Raw genomic sequence first — 19,858 nt, 5'->3', positions numbered from 1 at the left:
TGCGGAAGGCCGTAACACAGTCATATTGCCAGCGGCGCGTAAACCGCAGAGGCCTGCCAGAGACTTAAAGGGGTTTTCCAGTCCGAAGAAATTCATGGCCTATCCTGTATTCTATATAAAATGTTATTTAATAGTGCATGTCACCTCTCCTTCGCACGAGAGCTGCTTTCCCTTAATTTCCTTTACTGCTCACACTGTAAATCACCAACTCACTTCTAGGGATTCACGGTGCATCGAAACTTCGATACTGTTTCGATACTGTGCACCCCTAAAACGGTTCGATACCGCTATTTCCTGTATTTCGATACTGAGCTGCGCAGCCGCACAGCTCAGTATAGTAACACATGAATGTATGGGAGTGCGGCTGCGGCTGTGTAATTCAGCCACAGCCCCGCTCCTGAGTCATGATAAGTTTGCGGGGTCATGATGATGCGGCCAGCGCTGCACTAATGAGCGGCGGCACTGGAGACAGAGCATGGCGGGCGCGCTACAAAACACCCCCCATGTTCTGTCTTCAGTGCCTGAACCGCCGCTCATTAGTGTAGCGCCGGCCGCATCTCCTCATGCTGACCGCGCATGCACTTCCTGTCAGGAGCGGGGCAATGGCTGTATTACACAGCCGCAGCCCCGCTGGCGGAGATCAGAGAAACCTCTCATCTCCGCCGTTATTCCCCTGAATGCTGCGATCACAGCTGACTGCAGCATTCAGGGGAAAGTGAGAAGTGGGAATGCCCCTGGATCGCGTCACAGGGAATTCCTGTGACGCGATCGAGGGCCATACCATATATGGGCAGACAGCCCAGGGTCTATTGACGGACCCCAGGGCTGTCTTACCCAAGTATGTCCTAAACAGCCTGTGTGCTATCTGTCCACAGGTTAATGTACTGGCACATATCTGATATGTCAGTACATTAAAGTTTAAAAATAAAGTAAAAACAAAGTCAATACTTTGTAAAAAAATGTAAAAAAAAAAATACACATTCACCTTTTTTACAATAAACATTCAAATAAGTCTCAATACATAAAATATACACATTCAGTAATGGCGCGCACAACAATTTTTTTGCATCATTTATGATGTGTACGCTGTAAAAAAATGAAATAAACACGGCTTTCATTCACTTATTAATATGAGGCACGAGGTGTGATGAATTTAACCTCCATGTTCCTCACATTAATAGTAATTAACCCCATCATGTACCTCGCACATTAACCCATTATGACTGAGAAACATGATGGGATTAATTACTATTAATGTGAGGCGCATTCAAAATTCATCACAGGTCGCGCCGCCTCAGAAAACGGAAGAATTTTTTTTTTTATTACTGTTGGCAAAAGTATCGAAATTGGTATCGAAATCACAATACTAAACGAAGTATCGGTATCGAAGTCCAAATTCTGGTATCGTGACATCCCTACTCACTTCTAGCAGCAGTTCACAGTATTACAGCCATCCATTCACTTCAATGCCGGGAGTTCGTAGACTTATCGCATTTGTAACGCTCAAAAATATTGCCTTTCACTAAAAGTCTAAGTAAAGAGAAACCAGTTCCCTGCGTCAATGTGTCCGATTTCTTTCCGGATGTAAAGGGTTTGCAAAGGGACAACTGTGTGAACTTGGACTTTGTTTTTTCTCCGCACAGTAGGCCGACTGCAATACACCCCCAGGCTTATTCCCAGTTATCAGTGCAGCAGAGGCTTGGACCACCCTGTTACACTTGCACATATGTCAGACAGATAAAGCATTGGTGGGATCAGGGTGCTTGGACCCCCACCAATTAATAAAAGGGGCTGCATGCACATTAGTCATCAACATGGCTCAGAGACACCGAAATCCCAGCATTTTGTGTCACAGATCCATCTCTAGGACATGTCAGAAGGTAGAGTAATGTGCACTTTTATTTATTGAAAAAAAAAGAAAAAATATATATATATATATATATATATATATATATAAACACACATACATACACACAGTGAAGGAAATAAGTATTTGATCCCTTGCTGATTTTGTAAGTTTGCCCACTGTCAAAGACATGAACAGTCTAGAATTTTTAGGCTAGGTTAATTTTACCAGTGAGAGATAGATTATATAAAAAAAAAAAAAAAGAAAATCAAAGTCAAAATTATATATATTTATTTGCATTGTGCACAGAGAAATAAGTATTTGATCCCCTACCAACGATTAAGAGTTCAGCCTCCTCCAGACCAGTTACACGCTCCAAATCAACTTGGTGCCCGCATTAAAGACAGCTGTCTTACATGGTCACCTGTATAAAAGACTCCTGTCCACAGACTCAATTAATCAGTCTGACTCTAACCTCTACAACATGGGCAAGACCAAAGAGCTTTCTAAGGATGTCAGGGACAAGATCATAGACCTGCACAAGGCTGGAATGGGCTACAAAATCATAAGTAAGACGCTGGGTGAGAAGGAGACAACTATAATACACAATAACCACAAACACATGGTTGTACAAAAACGCATTATAGCACATAATATACTTGGTACATAGAACTAGCATAGTGTCGTAAATTGGCAACTCAGAATCATTCTAAGCACCCACACATTTATTTCTAAGCACCCACACATTTATACAAAGTACTAACCATGCGGAGAGAGAAAATACATTAAAACATGTTGCATGTGGTCAACACACACAAAAAGGCCCTGAAAATAGGGCAAAAGAATATGTACAGAAAACCAAAAATAGAGAGATTCAGGTTTAAATATATCGGTTTCAAACATGTATTATGGGGATATACAATTTTGAGAAAAAAGATGCCAATTCTTCCAGGTCTCTACATACTGCGGGTATTTGTGATCTTTATATGCCATCATTTTTTCGTAAGCACATGTAGTATTTATTTAGCATGTCATATATTTCCCCAACAGAGGGAAGGTTCACACTCTTCCAATACCTAGTTATCCCTAATTTAGTAGCCAAAAGGATTATTGTGTATTATATTTGTCATCTTGAAAAAATTTTCAATAAAAATATTGATGGTGAGAAGGAGACAACTGTTGGTGCAATAGTAAGAAAATGGAAGACATACAAAATGATTGTCAATCGTCATCGATCTGGGGCTCCATGCAAAATCTCACCTCGTGGGGTATCCTTGATCCTGAGGAAGGGGAGAGCTCAGCCGAAAACTACACGGGGGGGAACTTGTTAATGATCTCAAGGCAGCTGGGACCACAGTCACCAAGGAAACCATTGGTAACACATTACGCCATAATGGATTAAAATCCTGCAGTGCCCGCAAGGTCCCCCTGCTCAAGAAGGCACATGTACAGGCCCGTCTGAAGTTTGCAAATGAACATCTGGATGATTCTGAGAGTGATCGGGAGAAGGTGCTGTGGTCAGATGAGACTAAAATGGAGCTCTTTGGCATTAATTCAACTCGCCGTGTTTGGAGGAAGAGAAATGCTGCCTATGTCCCCACTGTCAAGCATTGAGGTGGAAACATTATGTTTTTGGGGTGTTTCTCTGCTAAGGGCACAGGACTACTTCACCGCATCAATGGGAGAATGGATGGAGCAATGTACCATCAAATCCTGAGTGACAACCTCCTTCCCTCCACCAGGACATTAAAAATGGCTCATGGCTGGGTCTTCCAGCAAGACAATGACCCGAAACATACAGCCAAGGCAACAAAGGAGTGGCTCAAAAAGAAGCACATTAAGGTCATGGAGTGGCCTAGCCAGACTCCAGACCTTAATCCCATCGAAAACTTATGGAGGGAGCTGAAGATCCGAGTTGCCAAGCGACAGCCTCGAAATCTTAATGATTTACAGATGATCTGCAAAGAGGAGTGGGCCAAAATTCCATCTAACGTGTGCAAACCTCATCATCAACTACAAAAAACGTCTGACTGCTGTGCTTGCCAACAAGGGTTTTGCCACCAAGTATTAAGTCTTGTTTGCCAAAGGGATCAAATACTTATTTCTCTGTGCACAATGCAAATATATATATATAATTGTGACAATGTGATTCTGTTTTGTTTTTTTTTTATATAATCTATCTCTCACTGGTAAAATTAACCTAGCCTAAAAATTCTAGACTGTTCATGTCTTTGACAGTGGGCAAACTTACAAAATCAACAAGGGATCAAATACTTATTTCCTTCACTGTATATATATATATATATATATAAATAAAAACAAAACAAAAAAAAAAAACCACACACTTCGTACCTCTTAAATGCCACTACGAACTAGATTTAAAAAAAAAAAAAAAAAAAAAAAAAAAAAGGCACAATGAAGCAAGTGTGTGTGTGTGTGTTATAGTCCAGTCCCAGAATATGGCATTCACAATTCTTCTGGCTTTGTTTCAGCTTGTAACCTGCGGGTCTCCCAATATCCCCTGCTGACTTAGGGTCTGTATATACTCTGCTGTGGAGCATGGTAGAATAAGAATTTTTCTACATTAGACTTCTCTACAGCGCCTGGTACAAACACCTCCTACTCTACACTTTACTAGAGGGCATTGCATTATAGCATATCAGCTATGCGGCTAGGAGAGTGTCTGACAACAGACTGCAGTTAGACTCCTAGTGGCAACCAGCAGTATTTTCAATGAATGGTTAAAGAGGCTCTGTCACCAGATTTTGCAACCCATATCTGCTATTGCAGCAGATAGGCGCTGCAATGTAGATTACAGTAACGTTTTTATTTTTTAAAAACGAGCATTTTTCGCCAAGTTATGACCATTTTTTTATTTATGCAAATGAGGCTTGCAAAAGTACAACTGGGCGTGTATTGTGTGTACATCGGGGCGTTTTTAATTCTTTTACTAGCTGGGCGTTGTGAATGGGAGTGTGTGATGCTGACGAATCAGCATCATCCACTTCTGTTCGTTAACACCCAGCTTCTGGCAGTGCAGACACACAGCGTGTTCTCGAGAGATCACGCGGTGACGTCACTCACTTCCTGCCCCAGGTCCTGCATCGTGTCGGCCACATCGGCACCAGAGGCTACAGTTGATTCTGCAGCAGCATCAGCGTTTGCAGGTAAGTAGCTACATCGACTTACCTGCAAACGCCGATGCTGCTGCAGAATCAACTGTAGCCTCTGGTGCCGATGTGTCCTCGCTCGTCCGACACGATGCAAGACCTGGGGCAGGAAGTGAGTGACGACACAGCGTGATCTCTCGAGAACACGCTGTGTCTGCACTGCCAGAAGCTGGGCGTTCTGAAGAGAAGTGGATGATACTTCTCGCCAGAACGCCCAGCTAGTAAAAGAAGTAAACACGCCCAGATGTAACACACATAATACACGCCCAGTTGGACTTTAGCAAGCCTCATTTGCATAAATACAAAAATGGTCATAACTTGGCCAAAAATGCTAGTTTTTCAAAAATAAAAACGTTACTCTTATCTACATTGCCGCGCCGATCTGCTGCAATAGGAGATGGGGGTTGCAAAATCTGGTGACAGAGCCTCTTTAAATAGGAATTAAGTAGAGTAAATCAAAAACGTGTGTGTATATATATATATATATATATATATATATATATATATATATAAAAAAAATATTTAATAGTGCATGTCACCTCTCATTTTAGGGATTGGTAGGAGTCCCAGATGCTGGGCCCCCCAAGTCCAGATGAAGTGAATCCTGACCGAAAATCCACAGTAAATTATCCATCCTGAAGGGCTGCAAAGCAATAGGATGGGCCAACCCTGCTAAAACTTCCAGAAGCCCATCCTATTTCTACGCAGCCCTTTAGGATGACCCTTCTCATGTATTTCTCACCCAATGGGAGGAGGACCTAAATGCCACGTTATTCCAGCCAGCAATGGGAATTTGTCTTTATATTACACTCCAAATCCTCTGCATGTGACAATTGAGGCCTCAAAAAAAACAAAAAACTATTATACCGATAGTATCTCACCCCATACCGCCTCACACACATTTATACCACCGCATCTAATGTTGGAAATGAACACAAAAAAAAACAAATCTGTAGTCTCTTCCTTTTTACAGGCTCAAAGTGATTGGACAAACTAACAATTAAAAATAAGGATTAGAGCTGAAAGTCTACACTTCACATCTTTGCTTTGTTTCTAATCCATTATGGTGGTGTACAGTGGCTAAATGATGAAAACGGTGTCCGTGTCTAAAATGTTCCAGACCTGACCGCACATCTAGTATCTTTATAATACCTGGTGAATGAGGACCTATGAACGCGTTTGGCGTAGTGCGAGCGCAGTGTGAAATCAACCTAAAAAGTCAGGAGGGCTGTAGAGACGTGTCAAGTGACTCCACTGGTCTCTGCTAAAAGCCTGAGAAAACCCAGAGAGAGTAGGAAAGCTGCATAGCCATTTTCCTTGCTCATAACACTAGGCATTATACAGATACCGTGATCTGATTGGCATTCACCATCACATGTATATCAAGGAATGAATATTTTCCTAAATCAACAAAAGTTCATGCTGGCATTAGATTTTACCAGACAGCTACTCAAGCCACTCTATGATCATTTCTTCAACCTCTAAGGGTATGTTCAGATGCCCTATTTACGGACGTAATTCAGGAGTTTTACGCCTCGAATTACGGCCTAAAAAACGGCTCCAAACATCTGCCCATTGAATTCAATGGGTCTTACGGTGTTCTGTGCAGACAGGCTTTTTTTTTTTTTACGCGCCGCTATCAAAAGACGGCGTGTAAAAAGACGCCCACCTCAAAGAATTGCATGTCACTTCGGACGTAATTGGAGCAGTTTTTCATTGACTCCAGTGAAAACCAGCTCCAATTACGTCCGTAAAAGACGCAGCGCAAAACGCGTGCACTTGTCAAAACGACGGACATTCAGGAGCTGTTTTCGCCTGAAACCCGCTCCGTAATTTCAGACGTAATTGGCGTTGCTGTGTGAACATACCCTCAGTGAGAAATAGTTAATAATAATCAAAAGTCACACAAAGAAAATGTAACTTACTTTCATACCACCTTCTAGATGATGATGCTAAAAAGGTCAAGGAAAAAGATAAAAAAACAACAAAAAAACACAGATAAGTGAGTTGCGGAGGTGGAAAAATATAAATGAAATACACCACACACACACACACACACACACAAATCTCTAGGGTAATGTAACATGCAAATAGATTTCCACATTCCTGGCATGCATGCCCTCTTACGCAGTAATACTCCCAAGCCTTATGTTTTCAAAGAAAGCAGCTGTGGTGACAAAGATGAACCAGTCAGATGTATTTGTGGGAGATTTCTACAGACCGCTTAAGTAGGCCCAGTTCACCCTGAGTTTTGAGAAACCGCGCCAAAATCAGTGCAATAAAAAACAAAAACGTCCGAAACCACCTTCCATTGATTTCAATGAGAGGTGGAAGAGTTTTCTTTTTTCTGCGGTGGTTTTTAGCAGCTTCCGGTACAAAAAAAAAGCAACATGCTCTTTCTTGCCGCGGTTCCTTCTCTGACCTCCCATTGAAATCAATGGGAGGCAGAGAGAGCGTTTTTCACTGGGGATTTTCAGCCTTCGTCGCTCAATGGTCGCAGGTGAAAAACACTGCAAAAAAATAAAATAAAAAATTCAGCAAGAAAGTGAAGTGCAGGCAGGTCAAAATTCCAGAAGGAGTTTTGTGGCAGGTTTTTCTGCCTGCAAAAAATAAAAATAAACTCTGTACTGGGCCTTAAAAGGGGCTGTCCACTGCCAGACAACTAATGACCTATCCACCAGATAGGTCATCAGTACATGATCTGTGGGGGACACCCAGACCCCGCACCAACAGCTGCTCCGGTGGCCTCCGTGCTCCGGACGTCCATGTTGGAAGCAGTTCGCTCCGGCTACAGAATAGCGGCTGAGCTGCACTACTGCTCCTATTCTTCAAGTTCTGCAGCACGGCCGCTATGTACAAAGCAAACTGCTTCTGGCTCCGTACATAGCATATTGTGCGCTAACATCTGGTGCCCGCAGGCCACTGGAGCGGCTAATCAGTGCGGGGTCCGGATGTCGGACCCGCACCAATAATATACTGATGAGCTATCTGGTGGATAGGTCATCAGTTGTCCGGTAGTGGACAACCCCTTTAAAAAAAACAAAAAAAAAAAAAAAAAAACTCCTCCCTTCTGGAGAACAGGGCTGACTGTCTGACCATTCTGAACCTCAGTCATAGATTCCATCAAATATGACAGGAAAAATTACAAGCCGCGCAGCAAAAAGCACATCGCAAAACTGTTGCAATTTGCAGTAAAACCACGTGAAGTTTTGCCACCCTACAGGTGCGTGTGTGGGCACTCTTCGGATGAATTCACATAGGTGAAGGCTTCAAATTTGCCCCAAAAAAATCAGCAGCGAAATACAGCACAATGCAAGTGGACTGCGATTTTTAGACTACACAGCATGTACATTCCTGTCACAGGTGAAGGACACATTTGTTGCCGTTTTCTCTTGTGAAGTCAAAGTCTGCTAACAATGTATTAGTGCAGATTACCCACGGACCTGAAAGAAAAGTCGTAATTGCAGATTTTTAATATTTAAAGAGTGACTGCACTTTCAAACTTGACAGGTCAGAGACATAACATTTTGGCTCTGTTCAACAGTGTCCAGGTTGAACGCTCTATTTTCTTCTACCGCTTTTCTGGCAGCTCTGAAGTGTTGGGAAAGGGGGCGTGGCTTGCATAGAAAACTTTGCAACTCATCCGCCAAAAACCACCACCACTTTAACGTAGCGTCCGATAGGTGCGTACGCTACACTGGAGTACACCAGTATGAATCAATATGCCCCATAATCTGTCATTTCCATAAAGGTAACCACATTATTGAACCAGTATCTCTGTGGCCTGGCAAGATCACTTCAAATAAACCAAAAGCCCTCGCGTAGGAAATGGAGTAGTTTACTCTTCCTTTTATCTGACATGAATAAAGCATGAAAAACCCTACTGAAATCACTGGAGTGAACTGCTTGGTCACATTTGACCACCAAATGCATTCTAATAGTCGGTTCACAAAAACCATTAAAAATAAAGTATAGACAACGGTTTTATAATGGCAAACATGAGGCATTGCCAGATCCATCATATGATAAATGGAAACCGCACCCTATGGATCCCATTGACTTACGGATGTGTCCTGCCTTGACTTATCTTTAAACCTGACATATAACGCGATGTGTGGAGCGAGATGTTAAACAAAAATGGTGGTCATCCCAGACGGTTAACGTATACGTTTTTTGTTGGAAGGCCATGACAGATGCCAATTATTAGGCATCTGTCTCCAAAAAAAAAAAAAAAAAGGATATATAAAACGCATCAGTTTTTTTTTTACTGGATGGCGCAAGACTGTATTGAATTTACTATCATGACAAATTGTGTAACTGAATGCAATTTAAGAAACATTAAGGGTGGATACATCTGTACAACGTGGTCCACAAGGTCCCGTCGCTGCATGCCGTGCTATTTTTCCCCCATCAAAAATAATGGAACAGGACGATATTCTCATGTTGGAGATTTATCTACGTTCAGAAACAGCTTTTGAAAACAAGAAGGTTACACATTTGGTAGCCATGAGTTGGTCATGAGGACAGGAAGAGGCTGCGCTGTTAATACAAAGTCACATGTAGTCACAGTATTTATGCGGCGTGTGAACTTACCGGAATACCACAAATGGGAAGGGGGTGGTCTAAATTAAAGACCCCTTTAGGCAAGAAAACAAGGGTTTTAACTCTTGAAGTGTGCATGGGGTGCGTCCAATAATAGCGGTAGATAAAGGATTTTCCGGTTTCATCCGTTTTTCAATTCCTCACCAGCTTTAAGATGTTTGTCAGTGAATAGGAACATTGTTTACATCAAAAGGGCTGAACAGACCTAATACTTCTTTCTGAAGTGTAACCAATCCTGCGTGATCTAAATCCACCAGCATCGCAAACATCTTCTGTCCAGATAGTTTACCATAATGTAGAAGGAGGTAAAGCGGAGCAGCCTGAAGTCCAGACTGTTTTGCTCACAGAGAATTAGATTGGATACAATTGTAGCTAACCCTCACTTGAGAAGTTCAACCTCATTCATTGATTTTTAGATTTATCTAGCAGTCATTGAATTGAAACCTTCTTTAGGGTATGTTCACACACACTAATTACGGACATAATTCGGGCGTTTTTGCCCCGAATTACGTACGAAAAATGCGGCTTGAAAGCGTTGACAAACATCTGCCCATTGAAAGCAATGGGCAGACGTTTGTCTGTTCACACGAGGCGTATATTTACACGCCGCTGTCAAATGACGGCGCGTAAATAGACGCCCGCGTCAAAGAAGTGACCTGTCACTTCTTGGGGCGTAATTGGAGCCGTTATTCATTGACTCCAATGAAAAGCAGCGCCAATTACGTCCGTAATGGATGCGGCGTTCAAGCGCCTGCACATGCCGTTACGGCTGAAATTACAGGGATGTTTCCTCCTGAAAACAGCCCCGTAATTTCAGCCGTTACGGACGCTGTCGTGTGAACATACCCTTAGACTCAAAGGCTGAAAAACGTTCCTGCTGTAGTGCTTACTTAAAAATTTGCTGGCCTCATTTGAAGATAGAACGATTATATACCGTAAGGCTCCATGCACACAGCCATATTGGGGATCCATGTCACATCCTAACTACAGCACTCAAACTTCTATGGACCCATATTGTGTAAAGTCTGGGGCACACACCGGTTTTACACATGGGGGAAAAAAAATGCTCTATCACATACTGTATAAAGCTTCTAGGGGCAAATACCGTACCCCAAGGTGTGTTCTATAGGTCTGTAACCCGTATGGCATAGCGGTCACGTGAAGTTTCACACTTTGCATTTTGATTCGGTTTTTTGTACCCAAAACTAGTAATAGACCCAAAAGAGGTAATGAATGAAGGTTTAAATGATACTTCTCCAAAATGCAAAGTGTGAACTGGGCCTGAAGATCCATGAACATGCACGAGCAGCAGTTTCAGGGTGGTTTTTTTTTAATACGGGAGTTAAAAAAAAAAAAAAAAAAAAAAAGAAGAATCTTCATTTACTGATAGAGAGTCTTGAAACCGGTATAGATATATCAGAAACCGGTATTGAGGTGTTGTGACTTGCGAGAGAGTTTGATCCCGCCACATCATTAGGACTCACGCAGACAAGCGTATTGCGTCTCCATGCAACTTTTGGAGGTGTACATAAACGTAATATAGCCACCATATACTTCAATTTACAGTAACTCCGTATGTCTCCAATTTCATATAGAATTCAAAAAAAATAAAATTATATATATATATATAAAAATCTATAGAATACTTATGGCATGCAGAGTCCCAGGGACTGTGCGCCTTCAGGTGGTTTGGGGTATGCGGAGACTAGCAGTGCAGGTCACCAGATGAGCTCTATGATGGTGCTCTGCGCAGCTGATCCTATACATACAGGAGATAGGAAACCTATGATCTGACTGTACAAAGAGCTTTATAAATCACATCTACATAGATTCCCTATGACAGGAGGCGTCATGGATTACAGATTCACTTTAGGAGAGCTCCAACAAACTATAAAAAAAAGAAAGCTAAATAAAATAAATACTAAACTCATTGAAACTCTAAATATTTGACTTTTTTATTCTAACCTAATAACGCCCGTTCAGGATCCGCATACCTGACGCAAAGTAGCGGCAGAACTAAGAACACGAGTCTATATGAAGACAAGTCATAATACTATACAGAACGACCCCTGCGCCCCTATCTATAGCGCTGAGGTAGCCGTGTACTCCCAGCCTGGAACAGAGACCCATCGCTGTGCCGGTGAGACTTCCCACAGCCTCCCATCTGGCCAGGTAATAATACAGCGAGAAGAAACCGCACAACGAGCGCATATCGGTGACCCAGATTCTGCCTTACCTGGTGGTGAGATCTGACAGCCATTTTACGAGCAGAGAATGAGTAAAATCCAGTTCCTCCCTCGGGGCAACTCGTTGTCCAGCACCTGTGTGTACAGAGGAGAGGACTTAGACCGAGACAGACAAGGGTGTGGAGGGAAGGAAGCTCGCAGCGCTGTCCTATAGCAAGAGCAGGAACAGTTCAGCAGGCAGGCAGCCTGTGCTCCTGTGCCACCCACCTGCCCTGCCCAGCTCCCAGCCAGGTCTGACGCGCTCACCTCACCGCTGTAATATGATCTGAGTCAGCGCCACAAAGCTCACTCACACAGGCAACAACAACCCAGGGGAGGCTGTGGGAAGTCAGGCTGCAATCAAACTGCAGGGGGAGGAGGAGGAGGGGGATGTGTGCTATTATATGCAGCGCAAATATTCAGGGAAAACAGCCCACAACTATCCGTATCACATCCACACAGTGCTGCACGTTTCCGCCTCCCGCCATGAGAGAAAACTTTTACTTATTAACTCTGAGGAGAACACTCTGCTCTATGGACGGCCCACACCGAAACACTGACGAGTATCCCAGTTCTGCTGTTTCTATCCAAAAAGTTTCATTCTCCTAATTATACAGTGAATGCCACTGGATAGGATTTGTCGTAAATACGTGTCATAGAGGGCAACATTTTAACCATTCATTGGCCAGAGTATTTGGGAGTGTAAATATTCATTAAAAAAAAATGCATACAATTTCATTTTTGTGGCAGGCTAAATTCAGGGTACAAAAAAGCAAAATATCACGAGACTGGGCAAAATGTGGGAGCACGCCTCAATAGGACTTGATCCGAAGTAGAAAATAGGAAGGCAGCACTTCCAAAATACAAGTAGGAGCTTTAGTCACCCAATGCCACGTTTCAGTCCAGCAGGACCACGCCGATAAGCGGCCAGCGCAGCAAGTGCCGATCAACGAGACATCATTGATCGGCGCTCGTTTGCTCCTGTCACACGGAGCTATGGATGGGGACCAGCGGTCGTTACTCCGGGGACGAGCGGTCGTTACTTCCCGTTAATCGTTCGTCCCCATACATTATCAGGTCGGCAGTGCGTCTCTGTTTACACAGGGAGATGTGTTGCCGACCATGATATTTCACTATTTTAAAATGATACTACCAGCAGGTGATTGAGCGTTTGCTCGTTCATCTGCTGATCGTTCCCCTGTTTACACTGGGCAATAATCGGCAACGAGCGTTCCTAGAACGCTCATCTGCCCGATAATCGTCCCGCGTAAAACCCCCTTAAAAGCTCCTACTTGTACTTTGGAAGTGCTTCCTTGCTCTTTTCTTCTTAAGGGCTCATTCGCACGAACGTGAATCTCGTCTGTGTGACGGCCGTTAAAATAACGGCCGTCACACAGACCCATGTATTTCAATGGGGCCGTCCACACGACCGTTGTTTGAACGGAGCTTGTGAACGGTCCGTTGTAAAATAGGATATGTCCTAATTTACTGCATGTCACGCATCCCTCCATAGGCTGTAGTCTGCGGGGGATCCGTGACAACATGTCCCACACGGGTCCAGCTTTGTGTGAACATAGCCTTAGGCTAAATTCAGTGTCTGCTTGGCATTTGCGCCAGGTAAGCTCACAGTGCATATGTTCAGCACATCCATAGGCCCCATTCAGTAGAAAAGATTGTCCTTTTTGGCCTCCGTCTGGCTGGTATACCTCAGTATACTTTTTTTTTTTTTACTGTATGAAATAGCGTAGTCTGTTACGCTATTCCATACAGATGCATCCCATAAAAAAAACTTATTTTACAAAGTTTTTTAACATGAAAGCATATGGGTGATGGATGCCACTATAGGCCTACGGAGTGGCATACATCGGGAAATACTCTAGACATTTACCTCCAATGTACACTGCAAACTCAGTGTAAAAAGAACCTAACAATCTGACCCAAGGAGAAAATTAGACATGCAACACCTCCTAAAAATAATGACTTCACTTATGCCTACATAAAAAAATCTTTACAAAGCAAGCAGAATAGAAAGGACCAAAATTCTGTTTTTAAAGGGGTTATGCGGGGATCAAAAATTATTATCCATGTACTCACCGCAGTATGTGAGTACACCTGCTAATATACATTCTGGTGCCCCGTCGCGCTGATTCTGACATTCTAATAGATTTTTATAGGGCTCCCGGGGGCCCGGAAGTCTAGTTGCACAGTCTTCCTTCATGACTACACAATTCTTCATCATGTGACCGACCCAATGTACTCCATGTTCTCTCTGTACTACTGCTCCTGCTTGTACATTGAGTACAGCGGAGTCGGTCACGTGATAAAGAGTCATATAGTCATCAAAGAAGACTTCGGTCCACCGGCAGCGCTATAAAAATCTATGAAAATCTCAGAATCAACGTGACGGAGGACCATAATGTATATAAGCGAGTGTACTCACATACTGTAGTGGGTATATTGTTAATAATTTTTGGTCCCCGCATAACCACTTTAAAGGCTATGGACACCTTTGAGGGCATTTTTCACCATGTGTTCGTATCACGCACAAAGTCTACAATTGGTGTATGTGTGCGTTTGGAGAGGTGTTTTTTTTTTTTTTTTAGGGAGCTTTTTAATATTTTTGACTTTTTCTAATTTTATTTATCTATATTTTTTTATTTTTTTTACATATTACTGTATTTATAATTTATTTTTTTTCTATTTTACTGTAGAGGCACAGGTTAGCAGGAAACACATTATCTACAGTTAGGCCCAGAATTATTTGGACAGTGACACAAGTTTTGGCATTTTAGCTGCTTACCAAATCATAGTGAATATACAGTTAAATAATCAATATGAGCTTAAAGTGCAGACTCTCCAATTTAATTTGAGGGTATTCACATCCTAATTTGAGGAAGGGTTTAGGAATTACAGCTCTTTATTATGTAGCTGCCTCTTTTTCAAGGGACCAAAAGTAATTGGACAATTATCTGAAAAGCTATTTAATGGGCTGCATGGGCTATTCCCTCATTAATCCATCATCAAATAAGCAGGTAAAAGGTCTGGAGTGGATTCCAGGTGTGGCATTTGCATTTGGAAGCTGTTGCTGTGAACCCACAACATGAGGTGAAAGGAGTTCTCAATGCAAGTGAAACAGACCATTGTTAGGCTGAAAAGAATGAAGAAATCCATCAGAGAGAGAGATAGCACGAATGTTAGGAGTGGCCAAATCAACAGTTTGGTACATTCTTGAAAAAAAAGAGCGCACTGGTGATCTCGTGAACTCCAAAAGGCCTGGACATCCACAGAAGACAACAGTGGTGGATGATCGTAGAATGCTTTCCATGGTGAAGAAAAAACCCCTTCACAACATCTACCCAAGTGAAGAACACTCTCCTAGAAGTAGGTGTATCAGTATCTAAGTCTACCATAATGAGAAGACTTCATGAGAGAAAATACAGAGGGGTCACCACAAGGCGCAAACCATTAATGGCCGCAGCCATTTTTCAGATTTTCATTTTCGTTTTTTTCCTCCCTACATTTCAAAAGCCATAACTTTTTTACTTTTCTGTCGATATAGTCCTATGAGGGCTTGATTTTTGCGGGACGAGTTGTAGTTTTTTGTAGGGCCATTTATTTTGCCATATAATTTACTAAGAAACGGGAGAAAAATTATTTGTGGGGTAGAAAATAAAAAAAAAGCGATTCCTCCATTGTTTTTTGCGCTTTGTTTTTTACGGAATTCACTGTGCAATTAAAACAACATGTTAATTTTATTCTGTGGGTCAATACTATTACGGCGATACCAAATATATATAGTTTTTTCTATATTTTACTACTTTTTCTGAGAGCCATAACTTTTTTATTTTTCCATCGATTAAGTGGTATGAGGAATTATTTTTTGCGGGACAAGCTGTAGTTTTTAATGATAAAATTTTGGGGTACATGCGACATTTTGATCACTTTTTATTTCATTTTTTCTGGGAGATGAGGTGACCAAAAAATAGACATTCTGGCGTTTACAATCCGTGAGCCCGTTCCATACTTCCCCTACCGGACTTTGGCATATGGATACGTCAAATGTCGGGAAGGGGTTAATCGGTCTCAAAAATAGAAAGGCCGGATTAGACTTTGCCAAACAACATGTAAAGAAGCCGCCCAGTTCTGGAACAGAATTATATGGACAGATGAAACTAAGATCAACCTGTACCAGAATGATGGGAGGAAGAAAATATGGAGAAGGCTTGGGACGGCTCATGATCCAAAGCACACCACATCCTCTGTGAGACATGGTGGAGGCAGTGTGATGGCATGGGCATGCATGGCTGCCAAAGGCACTGGGTCACTAGTGTTTATTGATGATGTAATGCCTCCAAGCCTCTGCACAGGGAAAACTGACGTCACTAGGCCCCCTAGCCCCCTAGCATCTTCTGCATTCGGGAACACAGTGCTCAATATGAGCGCTGTGTTCAGGGTTTTTTGTGACAGGGTACTGATTATTTTAGTTCATGTTATCCCTGTCCCAGAGGTGATCGAAAGCCACAAAGTGACAGGAGAACATTTACAGATTCTCCTCCTCTCTCTGCATGTTGTCAGCATGTCCCCCACTGGCACCACTACTCACATATGCAGTTTTCACTTTAGCCTGCTCTAGCTCGGGCTAGATCGCAGCTAGATATATATCAGCTGTAATCTTGCTCTTGTTTTAACAGATTCCCGACCGCTCACTATAAATTCATGTCAGCGCTTGCTGGGCTCTGTGTAGCGCCGACGTGAATTAATGGTGATTGTTAACAGAGCGATCGGTGTCTCAGAGTAGCGCTGACACCTGTTAACACCTGCCTTTGGTCCCGGAGACATGATTGGGATTTGATTGGTTCAGATCCCGATCATGTGACATTGCAGCGAAAGTTTGTTGTAGCAACAAACTTTCCTGGAGACTGATTGCGGGTGCTAGTGTTGGTTGTCATGGCAACTGGATGCCATACAATGCCGGAGGCTGGTCCTCATAGGCTTCCTGTCAGTGTGACTCTCAGCAACACACTGACAGTTTATAATACATTACACTACCTAGGTAGTAATTTATTATAGCAGCTATCAGTGCTGCATGTATTCAAGTCTCCTAGTGGGACAAAAAAATAAAAAAGTTTAAAAAAAAACAATAAAAATATTTTATAAAATTGTAAAAATAAAAGTTATAAGTTCCAAAAGCAAAAAATGCTTTTTTTTCTATAATAAGAATTTTATCATAGGGAAAAAAATGAATACGTTGAAGAGGCTCTGTCACCAGATTTTGCAACCCCTATCTGCTATTGCAGCAGATCGGCGCTGCAATGTAGATAAGAGTAACATTTTTATTTTTAAAAAACGAGCATTTTTGGCCAAGTTATGACCATTTTTGTATTTATGCAAATGAGGCTTGCAAAAGTCCAAGTGGGCGTGTTTAAAGTAAAAGTCCAACTGGGCGTGTATTATGTGTGTTACATCTGGGCGTGTTTACTTCTTTTACTAGCTGGGCGTTGTGTATAGAAGTATTATCCACTTCTCTTCAGAACGCCCAGCTTCTGGCAGTGCAGACACACAGCGTGTTCTCGAGAGATCACGCTGTGACGTCACTCACAGGTCCTGCATCGTGTCGGACGAGCGAGGACACATCGGCACCAGAGGCTACAGTTGATTCTGCAGCAGCATCGGCGTTTGCAGGTAAGTCGATGTAGCTACTTACCTGCAAACGCTGATGCTGCTGCAGAATCAACTGTAGCCGATGTGGCCGACACGATGCAGGACCTGGGGCAGGAAGTGAGTGACGTCACAGATCTGCACTGCCAGAAGCTGGGCGTTCTGAAGAGAAGTGGATGATACTTCTCGTCAGAACGCCCAGCTAGTAAAAGTAGTAAAAACGCCCCGATGTACGCACATAATACACGCCCAGTTGGACTTTTGCTTTAAACACGCCCACTTGGACTTTTGCAAGCCTCATTTGCATAAATACAAAAATGGTCATAACTTGGCCAAAAATGCTCGTTTTTTAAAAATAAAAACGTTACTGTAATCTACATTGCAGCGCCTATCTGCTGCAATAGCAGATAGGGGTTGCAAAATCTGGTGACAGAGCCTCTTTAAACAAAGTATTCATATTTGGTATCACCGCATTCGTAACGACCCAAACGATAAAACTATAATGTTATTTCTCCCGCACGGTGAACACCGCAAAAAAAAATAAGTAAAAAACAATGCCAGAATCATAATTTTTTTGGTCACCACCCCTCCCAAAATATAGAATAAAAAGTGATCAAAAAGTCGCATATACCTCAAAATAGTACCAATAAAAACTACAACCCGTCCCACAAAAAACAAGCCCTGTCAGCTTTTTGACTGAAAAATAAAAAAGTTATGGCTCTCAGAATATGGTCACACAAAAAATAAATTATTTTATAAAAAGTGATTTTATTGCGCAAATGCTACAAAACATAAAAAAACGATATACATATGGTATCGCCGTAATCGTACCGACCCATAGAATAAAGTAAAATGTCATCTATAGCCCAGGGTGAACACTGTAAAAAAAACAAACATTGTTAGAATTGATGGTTTTTGGTCACCTTGCTTGACAAAAAATTGAATAAAAAGTGATCAAAAAAATCGCATGTACCCCAAAATGGTACCAATGAAAACTACAGATTGTCCTGCAACAAATAAGCCCTCACACAAAAATGTAGAAAGTTCTGGCTTTCAGAATATAGCAACACAAATTGTGCAGAGTGTTCCAAAAGCGGATAAGATCAGGCACTATTTATCAGTGCGACACTTGCCACATATCTATGAATTATTATTTATTTATTTATTATTTGGTATTAGGCTGGGTTCACACGACCTATTTTCAGGCGTAAACGAGGCGTATTATGCCTCGATTTACGCCTGAAAATACGGCTCCAATACGTCGGCAAACATCTGCCCATTCAATGGGTTTGCCGACGTACTGTGCCGACGACCTGTAATTTACGCGTCGTCGTTTGACAGCTGTCAAACGACGACGCGTAAAATTACTGCCTCGTCAAAGAAGTGCAGGACACTTCTTTGGACGTTTTTGGAGCCGTTTTCTCATAGGCTATGTTCAGACGGAGTATTTTGCAGACAGAATTTCTGCCTCAAAATTCAGTTTGGAAGTTTGAGGCAGATTTTCCTCTCCCTGCACGCCGATTTTCACGGCGTTTTTCGCCCGCGGCCATTGGCCGCTGCGAGCATAAAACACAGCGAAAAGCGCTTTCTCTGCCTCCCATTGAAGTCAATGGGAGGTCAGAGGTGGAAACGCCCGAAGATAGGGCATGTCGCTTCTTTCTCCCGCAAGCCGGTTTTACTGCTCGCGGGAGAAAACCGCCCCCGCCTCCCATTGAAATTGAAAGGAGGCATTTTCGGGCCGTTTTTGACGAGTTTTGCGGGGCGGTTTCCGCGTCAAAAAACTCATCAAAAAACTCTGTGTTAACTTAGCCATAGACTCCAATGAAAACAGCTCCAAAAACGGACGTAAAAAATGCCACGAAAAACGTGAGTTGCTCAAAAAACGTCTGAAAATCAGCGGCTGTTTTCCCTTGAAAACAGCTCCGTATTTTCAGACGTAATTGCAGTTATCGTGTGCACATACCCTTACTATCTGTTTTACAAGCAGATACATTTAAATTTAGAAATTTTTTTTCTAATTTTCTCCAAATTTTGGTGTTTTTCACAAATAAATACTGAATTTATCGACCAAATTTTCCCACTAACATAAACTACGATATGTCACGAAAAAACAATCTCAGAATCATTTGGATAGGTAAAAGCATTGCAAAGTTATTACCACATAAAGTGACACATGTCAGATTTGAAAAAAATGGGGCTGGTCCTCAAGGCCAAAACAGGCTCAGTCCTGAAGGGGTTAGGGCGGATTTACACGAACGTGTAATACGTCTGTGCAACGTGCGTGTTTTTCACACGCGTCGCACGGACCTATGCTAGTCTATGGGGCAGTGCAGACTGTCAGTCCTATATTTCTGCGT

The 19,858-nt window shown here is 42.3% G+C and overlaps 1 protein-coding gene across 4 annotated transcripts in view; it reads right to left on the bottom strand.

Annotated features, from left to right (window-relative positions):
- Nucleotides 1-12,374, bottom strand: part of LOC142652263 (tight junction protein 2-like) — a 52,426-nt gene extending 40,052 nt beyond the window's left edge. Inside the window, exons 1-3 of one of the 4 annotated variants that reach the window (XM_075827921.1) lie at nt 12,356-12,374; nt 11,855-11,939; nt 6,942-6,968 (exon numbers count right to left, since the gene is read on the bottom strand). In XM_075827921.1, the coding sequence (XP_075684036.1) occupies nt 6,942-6,968; nt 11,855-11,878 (51 nt within the window). In that variant the 5' untranslated portion in view covers nt 11,879-11,939; nt 12,356-12,374. Of the gene's footprint in view, nt 1-6,941; nt 6,969-11,854; nt 11,940-12,071; nt 12,240-12,355 lie in introns of those variants that run through there. The other 3 variants (XM_075827929.1, XM_075827915.1, XM_075827924.1) reach the window with 3 other exon arrangements.
- Nucleotides 12,375-19,858: the final 7,484 nt, after the last annotated feature.

Source organism: Rhinoderma darwinii, chromosome 1 (assembly GCF_050947455.1).
Source record: "Rhinoderma darwinii isolate aRhiDar2 chromosome 1, aRhiDar2.hap1, whole genome shotgun sequence".
In the NCBI taxonomy this organism is placed as follows: Eukaryota; Metazoa; Chordata; class Amphibia; order Anura; family Rhinodermatidae; genus Rhinoderma; species Rhinoderma darwinii.
The sequence above is the reverse complement of the archived record's forward strand: the minus strand, read 5'-3'. Positions and strand labels throughout refer to the sequence as shown.